A 24,003-nucleotide genomic window follows, 5' to 3' on the forward strand; every position below is an offset into this window, starting at 1 on the left:
ACCTGTCATTCTATCACACACCTGACACCAAACGAGTGGGACATTAGGCAGTGCCAGACAGACTCTGCTGTGCCTAACCTTATACCACTATCAGGAGGCCAGATGAAGCAGAAATAACATCAAGGATGATTTTCTGCAATGTATTGTGCAATTTATATGGTAAATAAGAAACTATGCAGCATCATTACAAAAAATTGAATTGCTTATTGGTAAATTGGTAAATATGTGTTGAATTAGCAAATCGTGGAATCCCGAAAAACTAAAGGTATTTTGTAGGTTCTCCAATGAATGTACTACATCAAATGACACGCGCATAATTAATGTCACAAACTTAGTATTAACCAGGTACAGATTGCTTGTCTCACTCACAAGTACCTTTATCATTTGCAGAATCAGACCTTATGTACTGCAAACGTATAGAACACTTAAAGGTGGTTGCTAAGCTGTGTCAAAAGCATGTTTGCTCAGTTTGATATCACAACACTGTAATGTGCACAGATAGCAATGCTTCTCCATTTTCAGTGCTACACTGTACTAAATGCAGTGTGGTGTGACTTTATGTAAAGCCACTTGGAGCGCAGAGGGTTGTCATAGACCAGGGGAACTCAATTAGAAACCCGAAAGGTCCACTCGGCAAATTTCCATTCTGTCCAGGGTCCAGAACAGTGACGGTCAAAATTCAAAAACATAACTCCAACAAAAGCGTTTGAACTATGCACAAAAGGTGATGTGGTCTGGCCTTATTTGTGTAAAAGGTAACACCTTTTTTGTGCTTAAAACTTGGGCAAACAAGGTGTGAAGGTCAGGTGGAGGCACTGATGTAAGTGTTCATTAGTGAGTGTGCTCCCGTATTTGTTTTTCACTATATTCATGGTTGAAAAGGCAGACTCACAACAGTATGTTGAGGTATGCACACTCTTGTAGTGTGGCTGATATAACTATTACACTGCATGTTGCTTGGTATGATGATTGCAGATGGTTTATTTTTCTGGACCTTAGCTCAGAATTCTGGGGGTAATTTTGTTCAAAGTGTGCTTGCTTGTTTCAAAGTGATGTTTCACGTTACCACTTTTGACAAGGGCAACCGTCTCGTTGTAGATTAAACACATCGGTTTTGTGCTCCCCACACGCAGCACAATTGCATACTTTTCAGTCCACTTCGGAATCAACGCCATGATTTTCATTTGCTGAGAAACAGATATCGTTCACAAATCGGTCTGCCCGTGTTGTTGCCATTGACACACACAACCTGCGTGACCCACAGAGCTCGCGGCCAACATTGAGTGAGTGAGTTCTCATAGTGTTGTTGTTATTACAGCTCCTGATTGGACTTCTGGATTGGACACGGAAGACAGAAACCACATCGATTAGGATACAAATATACAGCGCAAAATCGCTCACCAATGAAAACTAACTTGGATCATTATTAAATTAGAATGTTGATTTTGGCTTCGGTCCAAATATGTTTGCACCTGGGTCCAGATCCGTATAGATATTTACGACAACTTGCCGCAGTTCTTCAGTGGATTTAAGGCCGAATTAGACTTCTCCGTACAACACGATTTTGGGCACATAGGAACACCTTCAGGTAGCTGGAACGCCTTCTCAGGTAGCTGAAACGCCCTCCCGTGCTCTCCAGAGCACTCGGACAGCTCTCCATGTCCCCGCAAAAAATTCTGTCGGTCCGTTCATGGCGACGGATACTACTTGGCCGTGATTGGCTTTTTTAAACTCTGGCATCAACAGATAGCCTACTACATGCACTCGCTCACACAAACAAGCCCCGTTAAAAGTACAACCGCCCACGAGAGGGAGATAAGCATATTGAAATTAAATTATTCACATTGCAAGAACGGAATGAAATAGCCTACACATTACACATGATAGGCATCTGCTATACCCAAATAAAACTCACATTGTATGCTACACCAGAAGAGGCACAACAAAAGGGTCTTACCATTGAAGATATTTAATTTTTTCTTGTAAACTTGAAGTCCACGTATACAACGCAAGCACAGGATTTTTCAATATGTTGCGATCATTTTTCGAAATCTCCACTAAAAACCACTTCATATCGATGTGAATTAATTAATACTCATACAAACTTTAACTGTGATGTGTTTTCCTTTCATTTCACAACTTATTTATTGTATAATTCACAATGTTGCCCCTTCGTAAACATTAGGCTACACATCGTATCGTCTCGTCACATGATCAAATAGAGATTTGACATTGGACAACAACACAAAAATTACCCAGAAATCATCATTGAAAATCTGAATATGACGAAAATACAGAAGAAAATAAGAACATATTAATTTAATTGAATCGTTTTTTAATAGTTTCTATAGTGTAAGATAAGCATATCATTTTGTTGTAGATTGCTACTGTTTCTCCCACAAAAAATACCAACCATGATAGAGATAAGTTTGCCCTTTCAGGTGTATATATAACATTAGACAAAGTCAGGTTGTTATGTGTCTGCTGACACCTGCTACATTTGAGCAGTGACAACAGTAAGTAAGTGACAGTTATGGTGGAGAGGCAAGGCCAACTAACGATTTCCATCGCAGAAAAACGTCATGAATTAGCTTATCTTCGGCAGGTAAACCGCTACTCCGCCTGCTGTTGTGGCAGTGAATTGTTTTCAGCCCCCACGGCCGTTGGAGCACCATAACGGGACACAAATGCTAACTAGTACGTACTATCCGGCCACCGCCCGACTATCCGATGCGACCGTTTGAGTACCCTAATGGCACCTTTAGACTGTCTTGATACTTTTTGTCTCTTCATGAAATCCCAAGTGACACTGGTTTCTGCCAGTTCTGAGCTGATGGCCCTAAGTTTTTTAATCAGCAATGTGATCTGTTACTTTCTTTCTTTTTACAGCATGCTTCACTATTTTCAAAAAGAGATTTAGAAAATCTAAAATATGATATTTCCTTTTGACACAAATCAATGACTGAATGAAACAGCTTAAGTAGAGATACACCTTTCTTTCAATTTGGATACCTGAATTTGGATACCTTCCGTGCTCTTTGTTTTATTGAATATTATTTGTATTCTTGTGTAAGGCTTCATGAAGCTGTAGTAAACCACACTGCACTTATTGAAAGAGCAACACATATACAATTAGTTTAAATGTATTCCAAAGCAATATTTTTGAAGAAATTCATTTTAATCAGAATTAGTTTACCACTCCTGGCATTACTTCACAGATATTCTATTCACAGAAATAACCCTTCAATATGCATGAAGTTAAGAAGGAATATTTATTTTTATGTCTTTGCAGGATGAATGGCAGAATAAACAGTTGAAGGCAACAATATTTCTTAAGTTTACTCATTTTTGAATACTATTTTCAATTTCACAACTGAATACAAAGCCAAATAACACAATGTACAACTAGTTAATTAAACTTGCTGGAAGATAATCGTCATAGGTCTAGCTATGTTGTGAATGTCCTTGTAAACCAAATGTCCTATATCAAGCTAACTTCACACTGGTCGTCAGTGCATCTAATCATGCACCTGACACCAAAAACGAATAAGACATGAAGCAGTGGCAGTGAGTATGACAGACTGAGTAGACTAAGTTCGGTGAACTCTAACCAATCCTTAATCCATTTAATAATGCCAGTATCAGCTCCGATAGGATCCACTAAAGATCCTATCGTAACACGGCATGTCTGTGTTATCGGCTAAGTTTGCGTTGTCATGTGAATCTATTATTAAACTTAGAATATCGATTGTTTAACAGACTGGACGATTTTTAATGAACTGGACGATAACCGACGTAGCTACGCTAACACTTTTGCACTGTACTGTATACATTGAAAATGTACTGCACTCTGCATCCTCTTTTATAGAAACATGACCGCACTCTGCATCATCTTATATAGAGACATGTTTATTTGGGTTGTAAAAAGTAGAACATTAGTTTGTTGCGTTGAAGTGTATGTGTAGTGTGAATTAGCATTTCAGGTTTGAATTATTGAATTAGTCTTACTAAAAATGTAAACAGGAATAGAGGAATAGTTTCGTACATGCCGTTCATCCCTGAAATGTTCATGAACATTTTCTTTATCGGGTCATGTGTGAATGGGAGGAGGGATCGATATTCAGGTAAACCTCAAGACATTGTAACACTTCAGAGAAAATGCCTGTTTGGCTGTGTTGTGAATGAAAGAGGAACCATTGCAGGGACCAGCACGTAAATCCATCTGCCACTTTCTGCTGCACTTGCCCCATCTATTCCAGCACTGCCATGGCATGTGTGAAAAGGTGCAAGAGGGAAATGTTCCTGAATGTAGCTGGATGTATGAATAGTCGAAAATCACTACTGGTTATCCCAGAAATATAACCAGAACTGTGTGTGAAAGAGATTTTAGGTTTCCTTGTCCCGCCCTGGATATATAGGCACTAATCACTGACTGGTGATGTCCACAAGCTCTGTGGTAGAGTCCTAATGTCCAATCTTTTCTGTCCTTGGCCGCATAGCATGAGAACAGTATGACTAATCCCAGTAGGATAGGAGGGTTAGAGGTCGCATAGCTATCAAAACATGCAATTCTGAACAGCTTCCATTTGCTCAGCTGTTTTAATAATCTAATGACTGGCTGTCTTTTGAACCATTCCTGTCTTTTGACAGTGGACTGACGGCATAAATGCTCTGAGGCTGGAAAACAGACGGTGGTGGAGGAGGAGGAGGGGTGTGGGGGAGAGGTTTCCAAAATCCTCCCTTCACCAAAACCCCACCATTGATACAATTATATCAGTTTGACTGAAGAGCCAGATAAGAGAGATGGATAGCTAGAGCGAGGGGCACAGACACAGAGAGAAGAAGAGACAGAGTGAGAGAGGTCTCCCCTCCTCCTCTCCTCTCTCTCCCTTTCCTTGCCTTGTCTTCCTCTTTTGTATACATTTACCATTACACTCATTAGCTTCCCATTGCCTCCAAGCAAGCAGCTTTTCCACATCCCCTCAGGGTCCCTGGGGAGGCAATTTGCATCTCTCCGTGGAGCCTCTGGCAGGCCACTGAGGTAACTATCCCCCTCCCCCAGTTCCCTCTGAGCAGCCCCCCTCCTCCCCTTTCACCAGTCCCTCCTTTAGCTCTTTGACATGTTTGGGGGCCAGGGCTGATTGAGAGGCTCTTGGATGTTAATGACCGACAATGAGGCTGGGTCCACCTCTTCATTTAGGGCTGAATTGATGTCATTGACAGTGGCATTGAATACTGATTTCCACACTCTCTTCCCTCTCCCTCGCTCCCTCTCACGCCTTTTCTCCCTCCTGCCTGTGGCGTGTCTCTGAAGCTGAGCTGGACTCGAGGGTGCTCGGGGGGACACCGGTCCTTCAGGAAGGCTGGCCTCTTTGAGATCACCATGGCTTGGTGTCTGGTGGGGAAGGTCAGGCGCGCTGTTTGATTGGAGATTTGATCCTGTCTAATTCTGCTGCCAGACAAGGCCTCCGACCGCCGAGAACAGCGATGGGACTCATTATGAAATGCTTTAGGCCAAGAGTATGTCTTTCTATCTGATTACAACGGTCTGTGAGGATGTTTTTTATTTAAAGAAAATGTGGGCAGACAGTTTTGTTCCACGTATGGCTTAATCTGTATCATGCATGCTCTGGTAGTGTGTGGTGCGATTTCTTTTTTCTTGGCTTTGTGGCCACCCTGTGACAGGTAGCCCTTTTGCACACTTTCCCCAGTAGAACATTAAATACAAATACACTTTGTAATGGCAACTGTGACAAAACAAAAAACAAATCTCATTAAGTTTGTTTTTTTGTTGAGTGGGCTGTTCTCAGGACCCAGAAAAAGTTTGTTTCTCACTTCCTGTGACTTTTTCTTTTTTTTTGCTTGACGGGTCTCCCTTTGTCTTTGCTCTCTCTCAGTCCTCGTAAACCATCTCAATGTTACCTTTACAGGAGACGATTGAACATCTCATAAATAAAAAACAGCAGTATGGCATCCAGGCAACCCCAAAATTAGCTGCATTTTATTACCCCTGCTATTCCGTTACCCCTACCTTGTGTTCCATTGAGATTCCTTGTAAGAGAAACGTATACGTCTGCAATTCTAAAACTTTTGAAGATGTTGCCTGTCCTCAAGAAATGTTATAGCCATTAAGTGAGGCCACAATTCGCTCCCCTCCCTCTCTGTGCATCCTCTCTTCTCTTTCTCCCTCTCTCTCTGTCTGTCTTTCTCACGTTCTCGTGCCAAGAGCACGCTCGCCCTTCACATTATGCCTTGTAAAGAAAAGGCAATCGTCGATGTTTCATCTTGATATGTGCAGTGCCTGACACTCCTCTAAATTTAAGCGCACTGATGTCTGAGGCAGACTGGATCCCGTCCTCAATTTGGAGAGGAGGTTTGACACGGCTGCCTTTCATCTGCGGGGGGTCACGTGTCTACTGCAAAGCGGCAGCGACAAAGATAGGTTTTTTTTTTTTTTTTTTTTGCTGTTTCTCTTCTGCCCCCCACCCTCCACCCCCCCCCTCCCAATGACACCCTGCCTCCTTGCAACTCAACCTGAGACAGATGCATCTCCTCACGCATCCCGATCACAGAGCCTTCTTGTAGCCCATGCAGCCCCCATCGTATTTATACAAACTCTGGTTATCATCGCATTTAATGAAAAGCAGCATCTAGCCCCTACAACTTCATAAAAAAAGTCACCTCAGAAAAAAGCATGCTCCATATTTCCATGTTTCTCTTTGAACAGATGAACTGAGATATTTTTTTCTCTCCTTCAGTCTCCCTTTCTCCTCAATGCAATAACGCATGCAAATTCTTCTCTGCACCTTCCATGCAAAACCTGGAAAAACACAATTAATGTAAATTTTCCTCACCGGGGTTTTAATAAATGCACAGTTAAGTTTCTGTAGTGAGGCGGGTCGATAAACCTGACAGCCTTTTTTTTGTGTGTGTCTCCTCCTGTGCGGGTTCTGTTTTTTTCTTGTTCCTTCACCTTCCTTTTTTCCCTTTTAAAGACACTTTCTAAGACATGAACTCTGTATGTCTGACTCCTCATGCTGTAGGAGACTGGTGTTTATCAGACGGACGCTCCACTCACTGGAGGAGACTCTCTGGGGCTTACTGGCCTCAACATTGTGAGAGTGTTCTCATTAAAAGCGTCACATGCCTGAGAAATTCTAGACCTGCTGATTTTTTCCTTTCCTCTCCTCTCCTCTTCACTGTTTCTCCCCTCCCAGTTTCTTCCTCTCTTTATATATATATAAAAAAGGCAGAGAGAAGGAGAGAGAGAAGTTTAAAACTAACAAAGCCCCTGGAAATCCCCATCAGACAACCCTCCCCTAATCCGTTTAATTTTGAAAGGTATTGTTTAAAGCTTCAAAGTTTATATCGTTTAATCCTCCCCTCCTCTCCCGCCTCAACCACCACCCTGCCCCCCCCCCCCCCCCCATCAACACTACAGGGCAGCAAATGAGGCCGTGTCAGCAGCTTGAACAGAGCTAATCTGCTCCGCACAACAGAAAATCCTCCTTCAAGACAAGGTTGCACGGGTTTTCCTGTGAACTCGGACCGTTTGATGTTCCCCTACCTGCTATTGAACATGACTCCCGCCTTAACCCAACTGTCACTCCCGCGCTGTCCCCTTTTATCACACCCCCGAGTGCTCCTAGACACCCCCCCCCCACCCTCTTTACCCAGCCAACCCCTGCCATCCACCAAACTTCCTCATACTCTGCACTAAAGCTGCTGGCACTTGAGTGCAGCCATTTTAGGTGATCGCCCATCTTTCTTTCTGGAGGTGAATGTGTGTGTATGTGTGTGCATGAGGGTCTGTTTGAGAGAGGAGGTTGTTAGTTAGGAGGAGTTAACCTTTCAGAGCAAAAGTGTGCGGGATGTGATTAGGACTTGGGTTCAACTTGATGGGGAGAGTGCAGTCAGGATGTGTTGGCTGTCTCTCTTCGACCCGAAAGCTTCTCTGTACCTCTTGGGCTTAATTGATTGGGGTTTGGGTTTGGGTCTTGCGTTGCAGTCTGTTTGCGTCATTGCTGTTCTCACAGGTCTACCTCAGGAGAGCAGTCTACGATTTTAAAGGGTAATTTAGTTGTTTTTCACACCCCATCAACAAAATATCAGGTAAATCCAGAGTAATATCCTATATATTAAAAAATGGTATATCTGCTTTCACTGATACATTGACAATATTCAGCACCTGTGAAGGAAAGCAGTACTGAGCTTTTGGATACAGTCCAGCTCTCAAGTCTTTCCAACAGAATCAGACACCTTTTCACTTGTGAAGCTTATATGCAAGTAATATTTTAAACCTGACCTATTTATTCATACGATTCTCCAGGCATCTTGGTGTAAAAGTATGACTTGAAGTTTTTGTTGAATGAAGAATTGCTGAATTGAGGTATTTTTACAGGCACTAGGTAATCATGAACACTAGTAAAAGATAAGTCTAAATCAGTTCACCCTTTTACTTGACCTTATGTGCAATCGAGCTCCCAAAAGTTAAAGGAAATGTGTATGAAGTATCTGAGAATTCTATAGAGAATTCTTAGTAGGGATTCTATATTTGTGCCATATGTCTAATTAAGACTGAAAGATTTAGGAAATAGTTTCGCAGCCTCTAATGGTAACTCTGAATGAAGCAATATTAGTAAACACATCATTAATGCAAGCTTGTATTACAGTTTGACACCCAGCCTCCAGAATTTCAACACCTTGACTGACTGAATTTCATTAAATAATTTGAGCTTATTGAGGTTTAAGAGGACCTTCAAGACAGCAAATCGGTGTTGTATTTATGAAAACCATATAAAGCTTATGTCCGCTCGTCTTATGCCGAAGCTTTTATATTGAACTTGAATTTAGTACCAAATTGAAACCATTGTCAAATATCATAGGGACTTGAAATGAAGAAAGCATGTAACACACGTAAGATGTAGTGCTTAAAGAAAAGGATTAATAAATGTTATTTCAATGCACAAAATTCCAAAGAAACAAGCAGTATGTCAATAACATGTAGGCATGATGTCATTTGAATTTTTGAAGCTCACAAAGACATTCCAATGTGAAGTTGGAAATCACAAGTAAAAATGTATGAGGATATGTTTAGCTGATGTGCAAATGTAGGCAGTTAAAGTTCTCAGTTAATGCAGCGAAAGTACCTGATGCACACTCTGTTCTTATTCAACCATCTGTGTGTTCAACCAACTGTTTTGAACATCTCTCAAACACTGTATGGTAATGCAGGAGCATTTTCAACACTTATTGTTCCTCAGAAAAAGCAGACTAAATTGATGTAATTTATGACATTTTGAATCTGGTTGTGAATGTCTTTGTACATACTGCTCAAGATCTTCTCAGGGTTGCTATAAATTCTATCACTGTAGAAAAGTCTTGAAGTGTCATATATTTTAACAGTGAGTGAAGACAGTTGTGCATTGTGACAGTTACTGGATGACTCCTGTCTTTCCATTACAAAATGACAAAACTTGAAGGAAAAAAAACAGGCTTATTTAAAAAAGCTAGACAAAAAAAGTTTGTACAGTTCGGCTTGCAATGAAGCACCATAGACGCTGGAGTATCTGAATGTTTTTCATGGGTTTTTTTTCGTAATGAATTAGTCATGAAGAAATGTTTGCCCTCCTGCCTCATAGACATCAAGTTAATAACACTTTTATTTGACTTGTTGATCTAAATTGGTAATAGAAACAACTGTCACTATTCCAGCTCCCATTTGTCATTGTCCAACCTGTATCATTAGGTGTTTCCTCCCCTAGTGGTCTAACCTGGGAGGATAGGTAGAGCAGGTGAGGTAAGACAGTGATGGCGGCAAACGAGTATGATGGCGAGCAGAAGGGTGATGTGTCTGGACCTGATTGACATTGGTCCCAGCTGGTCCTAGTGTCTGCATTGCCAGGTTGGGTTAGAGACCATTACCAGAGAGATAGGAAACACCTTGACATACACATCAATCAGATGAGACATTAAGTTTCAAACCGCCCCCATTCTCAATAAATGTATTGGCCTGATGATATCTTCTTAAAAGTTGTTTTGTATGGGTACCATTAGTGACATGTGCTGTTGAAGGTATAGGAGTGCAGACACAGACACATAGAGAAATGATGCCACCCCATTTGGGCTGCGTCTTTGTATCTTGTAGTAGTTGTTTATGTTTTTATATTCGCAGTAGGAGCTGTCAGACATGAAGAAGACACGAGGGGAAAGTTATATCTGTTGTAAGTTCAGAAAGGGGGAAAAAAGGAGAGCATTTCCTTGCTCTGTGTTCTTACATGATTATTAAATATACCAGATAAGGTTGATGTTATGTGGGACCGGAGAATAATGTGTAATGATTATATGCAATTATCACCTCATATTTTTACCAGCCATAACCTCAAGATGAGGTGCAACAAGAGTGTTAGTGCAAGTGACAAAAATGGGATCCAAAAAGCCCTGCAACATATGCACGTCACAGATGTGTGAAGTGCCCTTCTAGCTTGTTCCGACTGAGCACAATAGGACCTCCTCTGTGAAAGTGTTTTTTCAGTATTCACATTTTTCATTTGTGAAGTGAATGAAACTAAGGAAAATAAATACAAACATAACCATCATAAGAGATGAATGTAGCATATCAACAAAGATTGATTTAGGCTTTTAGCCTAAGTTCTAAAAGCTTGTAACACTACTTCCAGTGGGTCAAAGTCCGTTTTATACAGACTAAATGTAAATCCGTAATGAGTGGTTTTTAAAAGATTCAATGCAGTTGACTTCCCTGTTTTTCTTTTCTTTTTGTACCCAGAGCATTGCATAGAGTGTGGCATGTGGCTCCCTGCTAATGAGCCTGCCATGAACGTGAGACCTGAAATCAGGTTTTACCGGCCGAGCCACCCCTGCTGTTCTGGGGTGTAAGCAGTGTAAGTTGGCTTTTCAGAAAAACACGGGGCATATGTTCTGCCTCCAAAAACGCACCCCCCACCCCACCTCCATCCCAGTCGCTCTTTACTCCCACCCCAAACCTCCTAACACCATGGCAGATGGATGGAATATGGAGCTGGGAAAGGTTTTACCTCTGAGGTGGTAACAGTGAAGCCACTCATTAACACTGAATTTACCACTTCGTTAGCGACGAGGCTTCCTGTTGAGCTGAGCCCCGCATCGGGGATGACAGATCCACAGAGCATGCGTTTGTTGACTTAGGAGACACACTTCGACTCTTCCTAAAATGCACACACATTAACACAGACACACAAACACACGTGTGTCGTTTAACACATTTTGTAACTCAGACATTCGGTCATAACTCAGAAAGGGCAGGTCTGCAAATAGACATCTCTGTGAAATTAGATTTCTGCCTGTTTCCTTCATTTAGAGGTGCAAGGTGGGGAGGGGCCAAGTTTCACCTCGCGTGTGTGTTTACTGTCAGGCAAGCTGTCCAGTGTTTGTGTGTGTTGATGTGATCTGTGTGTGTAACTGCATCTCTGTGTGTACGTGAGAGTGTCTTTATGAGCCTGTGTGTGTGTCTGTGTGTGAGCCTTTGTGATGACATGAGACTTTCTGTGTGTCTGTGTACACTGGCACATGTGGACCAATTTGTCAGGATTGAAGCAACAACGGTCTCGTGCTGGGATCAGCTTTGGCACCATCTGAGAGTGCTAAGACACAGCCCAATCTCATAGGTCGTGCACTTCGTTCCCATGGAAATTGATCAATTTTAGCAAGGAGGCTGAGAACTTGAGAGTGGGGGGTGGAAAGGGGGTGCAGATGGGGGCAGGGAATGGGGTGGGCTGTGGCAATAGAGGGTGGACAGAAAGGTTCCCTCCCTGGTGTCTACACACATTATTACCCCCCCCCCCCCCCCTGTTCTCCTGGGTTCCAAAGAGGAGCTGTAGGCTGGGTTGTGAATAGAGGTGGGGAGCCCTGTGACGCTCCTCCTGTCACGCCTTCACTCCCACCCCTCTTCATTTGGGCGAACAGTGGGGGGACTTTCAGGGCCTCCACTGTGCAGCCACCGGTTCTTTGTGTTGGGAAAAGTTGTCATTTCACACGTTGGCAGTCGCCAAGATAGCACCTGCGTGAGGTGATGGCGTCTAGCTGATACGCACATTACTGTTTTAATTCTGCTGTTGTCAAATGCTCCCAATGTCATTTTCCCCCCTGTAGTCTTTCTTAAAGAGGCGATCTGTCACTCGATCAGCACGAAGAACTAATCATGTTCTTTCTCTCTCTCCATTTCTCTCTCTCTCTGTCTGCCTGTATTTCTGTCTTTTTCCTCTTCCTTTCCAGACTGTTGAGCCAACATGGCTGACATAAAGTCTAAAGCAGAAGAGGACAAAGAGGGGGACCCAGCATCTGACAGGCCTTGGCGTCTGCAAAACCTCCCCTCCCCTACTGTCAAGAGCAAAGTTACAGGTCTCTCTTCAGATTCTGAGTACAGGCCTTTCAATGGACCCCAACCAGAACCAGCATCACCTTCAGGAGAGATTATTAATGGATCTCCGTCACATTCCACTCGGGAGGGGCAGTCACAACTACTGGAAGACACTGATGGTGACTCGACCAGTGGCAGTGGCCCTAACTCAGCAGAGGACACACCACAGCTCTCCCCAAAATGTCCTACGGGTCCTCAATTAGACAAGATCAGCTCTGGAAAAGACAGAGTAACAGAGGAGAACCTTTTCAGTAAAACCAAACCTCCTTATATAAAAGCAGAAGAGGCATCAGCATCTGAGGCTGCTTCTGACAGTGAGCATAGTGATTTTGAGCTACCACGGCAGGAAGCGCCACGCAACCGCTCACTAAATGAACCCACTGGCCAAAACCGGGTGGGTAAGGGGGGAACTGGTGGGAGGTCCTTGTGGGATTTCGGTTCAGAGTCCTCAGAGAGCTCTTCAGAAGACTGTGAGGAGGACTTGACCTGGGAGCCACAGAGTGAATTCATGCACTTCCTGATGAGCAGTCCCAAGAAAACAGAGCCGTCGCCTCCCAGTCAGCCATCGCCTCCCAGTCGGAGCCGCAGGAAGAGGAAGCTGAACGCCGTGGACAGGGCCGGAGACGCTGGCTTTGTTTCCTTAGCAAAACAGTCCTTGACTTATGATTGTTCTGATGACAATGACATGGTCGTTAGCAAAGAACACAATATCAGGAGGAAGCCTAATGCCAAATCACCTATGGTCCCCCACTTAGATTGTAGCGACGGAGCAGAAGACATGAAAGAGCACTTTATGAAGAGGAAATGCCATGAGGGAAATGACACTGAGAGCGCCAAACCAAATCATGTAAGTGCAGAATCAGTGTCCGACCCCGCTGGTGAGCCTTTGTTCTTCCCCTGTACCAAGTGCAACGTCAACTTCAAGGAGAAGGCTCACTTACACCGGCACATGCTGCACCACCAGGCTCCTCCCAACGTCAACGTGCCACGGCCCTACATTTGCCGTGAGTGCGGCCGCTCCTTCCGCGACGGTAGCGCCCTGCAAAAGCACATGGTCATCCACCAGGCACGGCGTGAGCGGCTGATGGAGGAGATAAAGGGCCTGAGTGAGCTCCAAGATGAGGGCCGCCAGGCCCGGCTTCAGTGCCCGCAGTGTGTCTTTGGCACAGACTGCGCCAAGACCTTCGTGCAGCACGCCAAGACGCACGAGAAGGACAAGCGCTACTACTGCTGCGAGAGCTGCAGCCACATGGCTGCCACCCCACAGGAGCTGGAGGCGCACAGATGCACAGCCCACCACCCCAACCACGTCTACACAGACTCCACCCACGCAAGGCACCCCAGGGGTCGGGAGGACGTGAAGACGGGGACCAATCGTATCACCTTGTTGTACTGTAACATATGCCCCTTTAGCACACAGAATAGAAATATCCTTAAAAAGCACACCGAACTAATTCACCGACAGCCATATTTTGGGAATGATGAGGATGAGGGGAAACCATTTAGTAGAGATGCCGAGCCGAATAAGCTGGGCTTGGACCTGAGCAGGTTAACCAGCCAGGCTAAACCAGGCAACTCTCGCCTGTCACAGCTGAAGCCAAAGCTGAACTCGGAGACTCAGGCTCAAAAGAGGGGAGGCGCATCACCCGTTTGGTCCAGCGGCATCGCTGACCTGTGTGTGCAAAACAGAGTCTCACAAAAAGCCCGGAAAGGTTTCAGCTTGCCGCTGTTCAAATGGACCTTTGGCAGTTCAACAAACAAGCTGTCATCATCTTTCCCAAGACTTGACAAGCCAAGCAAATTACCTCCCCCACCGACAGCAAGAATAGATGTGACAAGAAGCCTCCTGCATGACGAAGTGGGCAATCAGGAATGCGCAGGGCTGAGGCCAGAAGACAGGGATAAAACGAAGCATACTAGTGACTCAGAAGCCTACTCCGATGCCAAAACAGACATGATCCATCAAAACCACAAATGTCACCCCAACCGTGACATTCAAAGTGGTAGAGAATTACTATTCCAACCTGTCCCCCACAGGACACTGTCCAAAAGAAAAATGTCCATCCCATATCATAACACACTCAAACCAAAACCAGAACCAATATCACCAGTGCTCACAGAAGACGAAGAAGAAGAAGAAGAAGAAGAAGAAGAAGATGATGACGATGAAGAAGATGATGATGAAGATGACTCCCTTGACTTCAGAGATTACTCGTCCACATTCCTCGATAACAGTGAGAGCCAACGGAACCATTTTATGTCTGCAAAACCACTCTACCTTCCCAGGTCGCGGTTGCCCATTCGAAAGGACATCCTCCATTCTAATGGCTCAGAGGACGAGGAAGAGAGCGATTGTGAAGACATCCATGACCTGATCATCAAGGAGGAATGTGAGGAGACATCTGTGAGCCTGGATGTCCCATCTGTGGAGTCAATTCATGGATCCTTCTCTGAGTGCCAAGGCCCCCCTGCTTTCACCAGCGACAGAAAGTCTTGTCCATACTGCCCGGCGTTGTTTGAGTCAGGGGTGGGGTTGTCCAATCATGTACGTGGACATCTACACAGGGTAGGGCTGAGCTATGACGCTCGGCACATGGTGTCGCCTGAGCAGGTGGCGTCTCAGGACCGGCAGCCACGAATACGAAGGAAGGCACCCTCCACCATCTCCCGCCGACTCAAGAAAGGTGTAAACCTCAAAGCTTTCTGATGTTTTTGACACCCTCTGCTTGCTTATGCTCTTATTTTAGGCCTCACCATTTTTTTTAAATAATGTATTGTGCCTTATTATGATTGCTTAAGGTGTGGATTGTCATAATTAACATTTAACAATAATCAACATAAAGACAGTCACTTAAAGTTACTTCCTTTGTGAACTTTTATCAAATTCATGCATATTATTCGACCCAGCTGCTTACATTAGTTGCAATACAGGTCAAGGCCCTTGGTCAGTTTTGTAATTATTCCCTTCTTGAACACAAGCGCACACCATCATACACAGTCACTCCCAATTACAACTTGTTTTTACCATTTGCGTTTATGTTAAAGGTTAACCAGGTAGTATTTTTCTGCAAGAAACAGCTACACAGGAAACGACAAATAAAAACACATTTTCAGATCCTGGCACAGGTAATTGTGGGGGTAATGCCAGATGCAGGTCCAGGTTTCTCTAGCCTCTTATATAAACAGGGTCAGGTTCAGTTATTACACAGAGATATCCTTGCAAAGAAATAGTGTGTAAAGGGCTATCAGGTTCCTTATGTCTTCACATTCCCCAGTGAAATCGTAGACTTATCGTAGACTTTATACTATACAGTTATCTTTTAATATAAACATGATATACACAGCAATATAATTGACTATAATTGAATATAACAGACTTGAATGAGCCTGTAGCAGAACATTTTAGTGTAATTATTGTTGCAAGCATTCCCATACTGAAGTGACACTTTCACCTTTTCTTTCTCCTCATGAAAATGTATCTACCGGTAGGTTAACAAATTGAAAAGACCAAATAATGCATTATTATGTTTTGAAGAAAAGTTAATTAGCATTTTATATCACAAATCTACAATTCCAGAGGAATGAAATGACATTAACTATGAGCTATGCTGCCCTTTTTACTTACTCCTTCATATCAGAATTATTGCAGCATGAGTTCACTTTTCACTCTCAAGTGCATGTGATCATTACATATTAGGCTTTGGTTAACCTATGAATATGTAAGCTGGAGGCCAGAAATTACCATACACCAAACTACACCCACTTTGGAGCAGTAACTGCTGTGTACTCAAGCCTATATAGGTCATTTAATGAGCACATACTGTACAATCCACAGCGAAGGACGGTGGACATTTCACCTTGTCCTCTGATAACATCAGCTTAATCATCTGAAACATATCCGAGAGTAATCATCAGTTCACCCCGAAGAATAGACGTCTTTGGGCTTTGGGTGTATTTCATTTCTGCCTTCCATCTTAAACTAACAACAACCCTTACTCCAGTTGGCTTTGAAATTAAATAATCTCTCTACCTGTTGCCCCCTCCCTGAAGTCTTTTACTCTCATCACCTATGATGTTTACACTCTCCATTAACCATTTGCTCACTCTGTAATTCGTATTCTTTCCCCTACTGACAGCAGTGGATAAGCCAGAGTCTCAGACAGAGCACACGTGCCCTCTCTGCTGGGGCTGGTTTGACACCCGGACAGGCCTGTCCAACCACGTCCGCGGCCACCTGAAGCGCATCGGCCGAGGCCTGGGCTCCGGAGACCCGGGCTCCAGCAGCCGCTCACCTCTCTGCATCCTGAACGAGCTCCTCAGGGACAAGACGGAACACCGCAGCCTGCTGGGCCTGCTGGGCCGCCGGCCCTCCCACACACGGCCCTTCGTCTCGCAGAAGTTCGCCGGTAGCGATGGCCTCTTCCTCACCCCGACTGGCATTCCCATCAAGGTCCAACACTCCAGGCCTCGGGTCGGAGTTCGGGGTGGGGGCGAGTCCAAAAGCCAGCTGTGGTCTGGGGAAGAGACGACGGAGAGCAGGAGGAGAGAGAAGAAGGTGGAGGAAGAAGAAATCAGGGTGGAGGATCACGGGGGTGAAGATGGAGCCCCGTCCAGCACATTGGTGGAGCTGCTGAGGAGGAGGAAGCAGGAGCAGGAGATGAGGGAGAGGCACCAGACCCATGCCAGGCGACAGCTCCCCATCAGCCCAGCCAGGGAGAGCGTAGCCAGGCTGGCTGCCCTGAAACCAGACCCAGGCTGGAGCCAAGGTAAGAAAGTCTACTATCAAATATGTTTTTGTCTGTGTCTGTTCCTCAAGCCGAGCCTACCTCAGACATCCTTATCTTGAAATGCTTATTGATTAGTTTTCTTTGAATGTCTAAAAGTCTTTTTCATTAATAACATGCCTTTGTTATGATTTTAAAGATTGTTGAAAGTAAAAATTGTAAATCAAACTAGATTTAATTGAAAGTGGAACAGCCATCCTTTAATCAGATATCCAAACCAAGCCATTATTATGGCAAAACTCAGTGCTCGAATGACAGACAACTCATATGTTCAACTCTGTGAAAACACAATCCTGTGTAGTAGCAAGCACAATCTGTCTCTTTCAAAATGACAGCCGAACATATGATTAGCCTTGTTCCCATTTATGGGAAATCAAAGGAGATGAGCTACATGTCTGCTGATTCTCTTTGAATGACACGCTACCCAGAGAATTCTATCTGTTACCATGACCTTCAACATGTGGTGCATGGGTTCAGAGCTGTGACTGGCTATATTCATAGTGGAATATTCAGAAAGAGGAAATCGACTTTAGCCCGTAGATCTGTAGGCCTGATCAGTGCGCTACCTCAGGCTGAGCCTCCTCCTCATGTCCCATAATCTCTTCCGCATGTTCTACCACCTCTGTGGCTTCATTATTATTTACAGGTGCTCATTTTAAATTACGCCATTTCAATCAGATAGGTCCATTAAATACGAATGCACAATGCCTCGCTCCACAGCGCAGGTCCCCAAAGATGCCTCGACATCTCTAGGAACGATTGGCAACCAAGCCACAGTTAAGGGGAAGGAGGGGGATCGGGTGGGGGTGGCATAGTTGAGTTCAGGGAATGGTTGGCAAAAAAGAAAAAACGGAATGGAAAAAAGTTGCCATCGGTGGAATTATTGTAACATTCACAAAGAGAATAAATGTCACCAAAAGTGCGTTTGAAATTGAAATGAAAAGCCACGGTGGCGCTTAGATGTGTGAGCCGTGCAGCGCGTCAGCTGTGTGTACACACCTTTTGTTTCATGTCTGTCCAAATAAAGAGTTCTCCTGTGCTCCTGTGCGCTGAAAGATGTTAATGAAGATTTAAAACGTTGTATCATTATTTTTTTATATGTGGTTTGAATCGTCCATCACAATTTCCGCATGATCTCTTTACAATCAATTGATTCGTTCTATCACATCCAGTTAATCAAATGTTCAATTCCTGAAGCACTTGCGATTCTAACAACTTGATTGCTGTGTGCTCAGAAAGGCAACATGAATTTCAAAAAGATCTACTTTTTTAAGTGACACTTCAAATCGGACAGTCCTTCAAGCCAGAGTCCTCCTTTCTTGATTATTTCCAGACAGAACAAAAATGCTTTCATTTGAATAGATATTTTCATGTCAGGCAATTTCCTTTATACCCACTCGTGTTGAAAGGCTCGGTGAAGAAATTTGGATGTTATGTTTTAAAGGCATTACGATAATTAACCAACAAAACACTTCATTTGTCTCATTTTATTGTCAGTTGAACAATTCGCAACTCGTTTGAATATCCTTTATCTTGTCACAGTGGTAAGAAAGAGAGGTGTAAAAACAGATGTGTTTTGCCTATTAGGTGTGAAACGACACTGTAGTTCTCACTGTGGCTTTCACACCATCCCTGAACACTACTTTTCCTTTCTTTGTCTTCCTTTAGTTCCTTTAGTCAGACAGGTTATATATGGTTTTATGTAGAAATTTTAGTCCTTTAGCCACATTGAAGTCCCCGTTACATATTTTGTTGTACTTCATGGCCTTTGGATTGGCTCATTGTCTTTGGAACTTCTTTCACAGTCTGCCCGTTTTTAACACTGTCATGGCAGAGTGGAGGATCGCAGGGCAACACCGTTGCATTGCTAGATGTACCTTAGCTTTACTCAATACCAGCCATGCAGCTTCTTCTTAGATGTACCTTAGCTTTACTCAATACCAGCCATGCAGCTTCTTCTTAGATGTACCTTAGCTTTACTCAATACCAGCCATGCAGCTTCTTCTTAGATGTACCTTAGCTTTACTCAATACCAGCCATGCAGCTTCTTCTTCTGTCAGTCCCTTAGTACTTCTTGAGCAAGAGGCGATATCTCGCAAGTATGACACAATGACCTAAAACAGCTCGTAATTAAACAGCTTGTCACCGACGACCCCACAGCCCTCTTTAAATTTAGGTTTGAGAGACAGAGAGAGAGAGAGGCAGCACACACCACACCATCTCCGACTCCCTGCCTCAAGGTGAAAATAAGCCCCCTGGAGTCATTAGGTGGTGATAAACATTGCCTTCAACAACACCTCCTGTGCCAGTGAGTGTAAAATAGAGCGATCTCTTAGATATGAAAACAGATGGAGGGCGAGGTGAAGACACTGAGGGAATAACAGTTTTACACCATCATCTCCATGCCTGCTACAGCATGCTAGTGCTCGCACATTGGCTCCAGTGTTATGCAATATCTGTTGATTACTTCACAAATATTCCAGGGCATGAGAGGGATGGTTCTTTAGACCGATGAGACCATTGGAAAAATGGCCCCCATTGTAACAACATCGCCCAAGTCACTGAGACCGTGTATGTTCTGAATTGTGGCTGATAGCACAGATTTTTGGGCATCATGGTCAATGTGGTCCTTACTGTAATTCACGTTTGACAATACAAAGACAAGTTGGATACACTTTAAGAGTGTCTTCATCTTTCCGAGTGGAATTATCTGTTCCTGTGAATTATTTGTTGTTTGTGATGAGTATGTTGTAATATGAGGAATCCTGTTGCTGATTATGTCCATCTTTTCTCTTGTAGGGAAGACTGACGTGAAGAAAGTTTGCATTCACTGCAATGCAACCTTTCACAGCGCCGTCAGCTTATCCAATCACCTTCGAGCGTATGCTCGACGGAAGAGAGCTGCTCTGTTAGAGGGGACAAGTATGTCTTTCACTTCACCCTGACCCTGCTATTCTCTTTCTTCACTTTCTACGTTGTGTGTTAATGCTGCAGTTCACTCCCTGATAATCCTATTGTTCTTCTTGTCATCAGACCTGCACATATCTCAGTGTATATTCTCCTCCTGTTTATCACGCTCTCTGTCATTCTTCCATAATATTTCATAATAGATTTATTGAATCTGCTTGAATTTCTGTCTTCCAGCCTATGATTGCAAACAGAAGAAGCCGAGATCAAGGCCAGGGCCAAAGAAGAAAATGTTCTCATTGCCACACTCGCCAGAAGAGATCTACAGACTCACCTGCAGGTACACATCAGCCTCCCCTCTCCAATTCAATCACAGAAGTTATACGTATCTGGATAGGAGAATGTCTTAATTAATTAATTAATTAATTAATAATGAATTAATGAGTTAGGGAAGGAAGGCAAGGCAACATAAAATGTACAGGTATAATTTTTAAAAGAAATTCTGAAATTGGTTTTTCACCGGCAAGAAATATCCAACACAATGGAATTAGATTGTCCATTCGTTTCAGTGATTTTGTTGCTCAGTTAAGTCAGACAGTGTCCTGCCTCCCAGTGTCCTGTCTGTCTTGTCCACACAAATGTATCTTATATATTTATAATCTATTTTAATCTTGTTATTATTTATAGACACTAGTGTTTACTTCTGTAAACCTGAAGGAGATCAAAGTTGTTGTAGTCATGCCTCCTGAAACCCCACATCCTGACTAAAGTACAACAGAAAATAAAAAGATGTATACATTCTCACTCATCTGCTACCAATTAGGCTGTAAAATAGCCAATTCTGTGATTGTGCTGCTGAGTGCTTAGATATGTTTTTGTTCTGCGAGGATCTGGTTTAGTAGTCACAGTAGCCTATACTGCATTTGCAATTTTATTGTAGAGTAAAAATGTAGGTCACATTGTGTTTATCGGCTTTATTATTAGACCACTGTAGTAGGCCTGCAGTTTGCGTGTGTCTATTAATTACATCTATTAAACCACCCCAGAAGTAGGTCAGGGCTATCACTTGGTTGTTGGCAATGAGATAACCTGTCCTGATCATTAGACTCCCTCACCAGTGGACATTTCAACAATAAAGCACAATTTGCCAGCTGCTGGGCGTATAGCAACAGTATTTAGCTTGCCATAAGTAGTAGAAATTCATAGGCATCTCCTTTTAGTTATTCTGAAGACGATGCTGAACAGTTAGGTTTTTACTCTCTGGACTGGATCTCTGGACAGCTTAACACCTGCTCAGTTTATATCCTGTTATACTATGTTGAAGTAGAATATTTTAGGCAGTGGCTAACCATATGCCATAGTGGTTTGACTGAATTTGTGGCTGTTAAAATGCTATCACAACCAGCAATTAATGTATTTTCTAGACTAATATGTGGACCTGGAAAGTGAAGTCTACGTGTTAATATCAAGTTAATCAAGTTCTTTATTTGTCAAATGTGCAGTGGCTACACAATGAAATTCTTAGCTCATTGCTCATCCAGCGGCTGCAAACACACTTAAACATAGATCATACTAGTATAAAATCACACTAAAAAAACACATAATATATGAAATCAAATATAAAATATATGAAATCATAATATAATCACAATAAAACACACTTACACTTACAGTAGTACAGCAGTACACACATACATAAAAGGTATAAAAGAGTTGGTGTAAAATGGCCGAGGCTTAGTGCAAATTTGCCCAATGCAGTTTGTCCCCGTCTATATGTCCTTTTCATGTTTGTGATGTAGGTACAGGTGGGAGTGGTATAGGGGAACATTTATTGGGGGTAGATACTGTTTCGAAGTCTGGATAGTTTTGTACATATGCTATGGCACCGCCTGCTGGGCTTCAGGAGGTTGAAGTGTTTGTGGGCTGGATCCCTAAGGACTCTGCAGGCCCATCTGCAGATTATCTGGTCGTACAGGTCTTGCAGAGAGCAAAGGTCTGTCCCTGTGATTCTCTGGGCTGCCTTTACCACTCACTGCAGTGCCTGTTTGTCCAGTCCAGCAATTGCATTCTTACATTGCAACACCGAATGACAGCACATTTCTGATGTGTCTCTCTCAGGTTCTGCGACCTGGTCTTCCAGGGTCCCCTCTCGGTGCAGGAGGACTGGATCAAGCACCTCCAGCGCCACCTCATGCACACCAGTGTCCCGCACACAGGCGCCGCCATGGTGGAGGTGACAGCCGTCTGCAAGGAGCTTCCCCCGCCGCCTCCTCCTGAGCGCCTAGTCCTGCCACACCAGCACACTCCCCTTCAGGTGCCACCCACAGTCTTCTAAACTGCACCCCCCCCCCCACCCCCCTGCTTCAGAATCCCTGCACATGTATATAACTACATGACAGATAGATATATATTATATATGAAATATAAATGAGAGGTATATATACATAAGATGGATATAGAGAGAGGTAAGATTTTTTTCTTCTTCCTGTATTGCACATCTACCTAGTCAGTCCATCTGTTTTGGTATGGACAACTCCTCTGGAAGGCTGACACTACCCTCTTCACTTGGGTTGGGAAGGGAGGCAGCACCACTTACTCAGCAAGTTAACTACGACGAGATTATTTTCACCAAGTTACGTTTGGCTCGAGCTTTGCCAATCTCTCAGAGTTAAGGGCTGGGTGCATTCAAAGGTGCCCTCCGTTCGCGATGCAGAAGTCCTTTAGGTTCAATAGCCAACCAAAAGCGACAACACAGACCTCAAAAATTGTGTCAAAACCCTGACCGTTATACACATGACCTCGCCGGACCTAAATGAGAACGGGGTCATCTAATTAAGAGAGATCAATATGGCTGACCTCACAGACGCAGTCCCTGCCTATGCCTGGCAGGCTCATCGATGGCAGTCACACTGATCAAATGCTGTCTCGTGTCTTTTTACATTGCCAAGTTTCTCAGCGATGAAGGCCCTCAATCTGTACTTGTGCTACATTTTATCATGTTAATTAAATGAGTAGGAATCACTACAGATCCTACACATACCATAGAATGAACAAATGAACTGTGAACGTGTGGCTAGCTGTTTTTTTTTTTTGTCAAGCCTTCACTGGTGAGATAGACTCTACAAACCCTCAATTGTAATGCAATACATTGAAAAAGGTGAAATCTGGGTTTTCTTGTATTTAGAATGTTCATAACCTAAATGAAGCACATTGTAACATGTAATGTTGTTTGATGCTGTAACTCTTCCAAATATTGCTTTAACGGAAAAGAAAGCTTTTTTTCTCACTGGAAAAATAGATATTACTGCTTTAAAAAGAAGATAAGCTTGTTTCTTAAGATCAGTTTCAGTGCTGATCACATTTTTATGGTGCTGATCCATCAAAGCTGACATAGCATTCAGAGGAACACATTCTTCCTTTGTTTTCCTTAAACACGAAGAGTATACAGAGAATACGTGAGAATACTAGAGACCTGTTTCCAAATAACAACTAATCTTACAGAGACTGGCCCATTCTAGAGGACCATTGGGACGATCTGTGACTAGATTTGTCCCGTCTTGACAATCGCAATAAAATTGTCTTGATTTCAGGCTGGTCTTTAAAGATCCCCTTCCCAGACTGCCCTGTTGTGTGATTTCTAGATATACATTCAGATTGTGGATGTATTTATATTTACACCATGAACTCAGAATACGGAGGGGGAACAGAGTAACTCGGTGACTGTTACATGCAATGTGATCTGGATGTCATGTGTGAAAGACCATGAGTCAGTGACAGGTGTCCCTAGCATCGGCCATGAGGCTGTAAACTAAAAATCATGTTTTTCATAAGAAACTTGTTTGTGATGTTGGTAATCTAACTCTATGCCTGTACAATCTGTGTGTTGTTGTTTCTGTA

General features: G+C 43.3%; 1 protein-coding gene across 1 annotated transcript in view; it reads left to right on the top strand.

The window, feature by feature from the left end:
* The window catches only part of znf644b (zinc finger protein 644b), a gene marked incomplete at its 3' end in the record, with an annotated part of 35,836 nt that extends 13,395 nt beyond the window's left edge, over positions 1-22,441 (top strand). Inside the window, exons 3-7 of the mRNA XM_080860245.1 lie at positions 12,271-15,099; positions 16,552-17,181; positions 19,999-20,121; positions 20,344-20,446; positions 22,225-22,441. Coding sequence (XP_080716371.1) covers positions 12,285-15,099; positions 16,552-17,181; positions 19,999-20,121; positions 20,344-20,446; positions 22,225-22,441 — 3,888 coding nt within the window. The 5' untranslated portion in view covers positions 12,271-12,284. The remainder of the gene's footprint in view (positions 1-12,270; positions 15,100-16,551; positions 17,182-19,998; positions 20,122-20,343; positions 20,447-22,224) is intronic.
* Positions 22,442-24,003: the final 1,562 nt, after the last annotated feature.

The sequence above is a fragment of the Sprattus sprattus genome (genome assembly GCF_963457725.1).
Source record: "Sprattus sprattus genome assembly, chromosome: 2".
NCBI classification, from domain to species: Eukaryota; Metazoa; Chordata; class Actinopteri; order Clupeiformes; family Clupeidae; genus Sprattus; species Sprattus sprattus.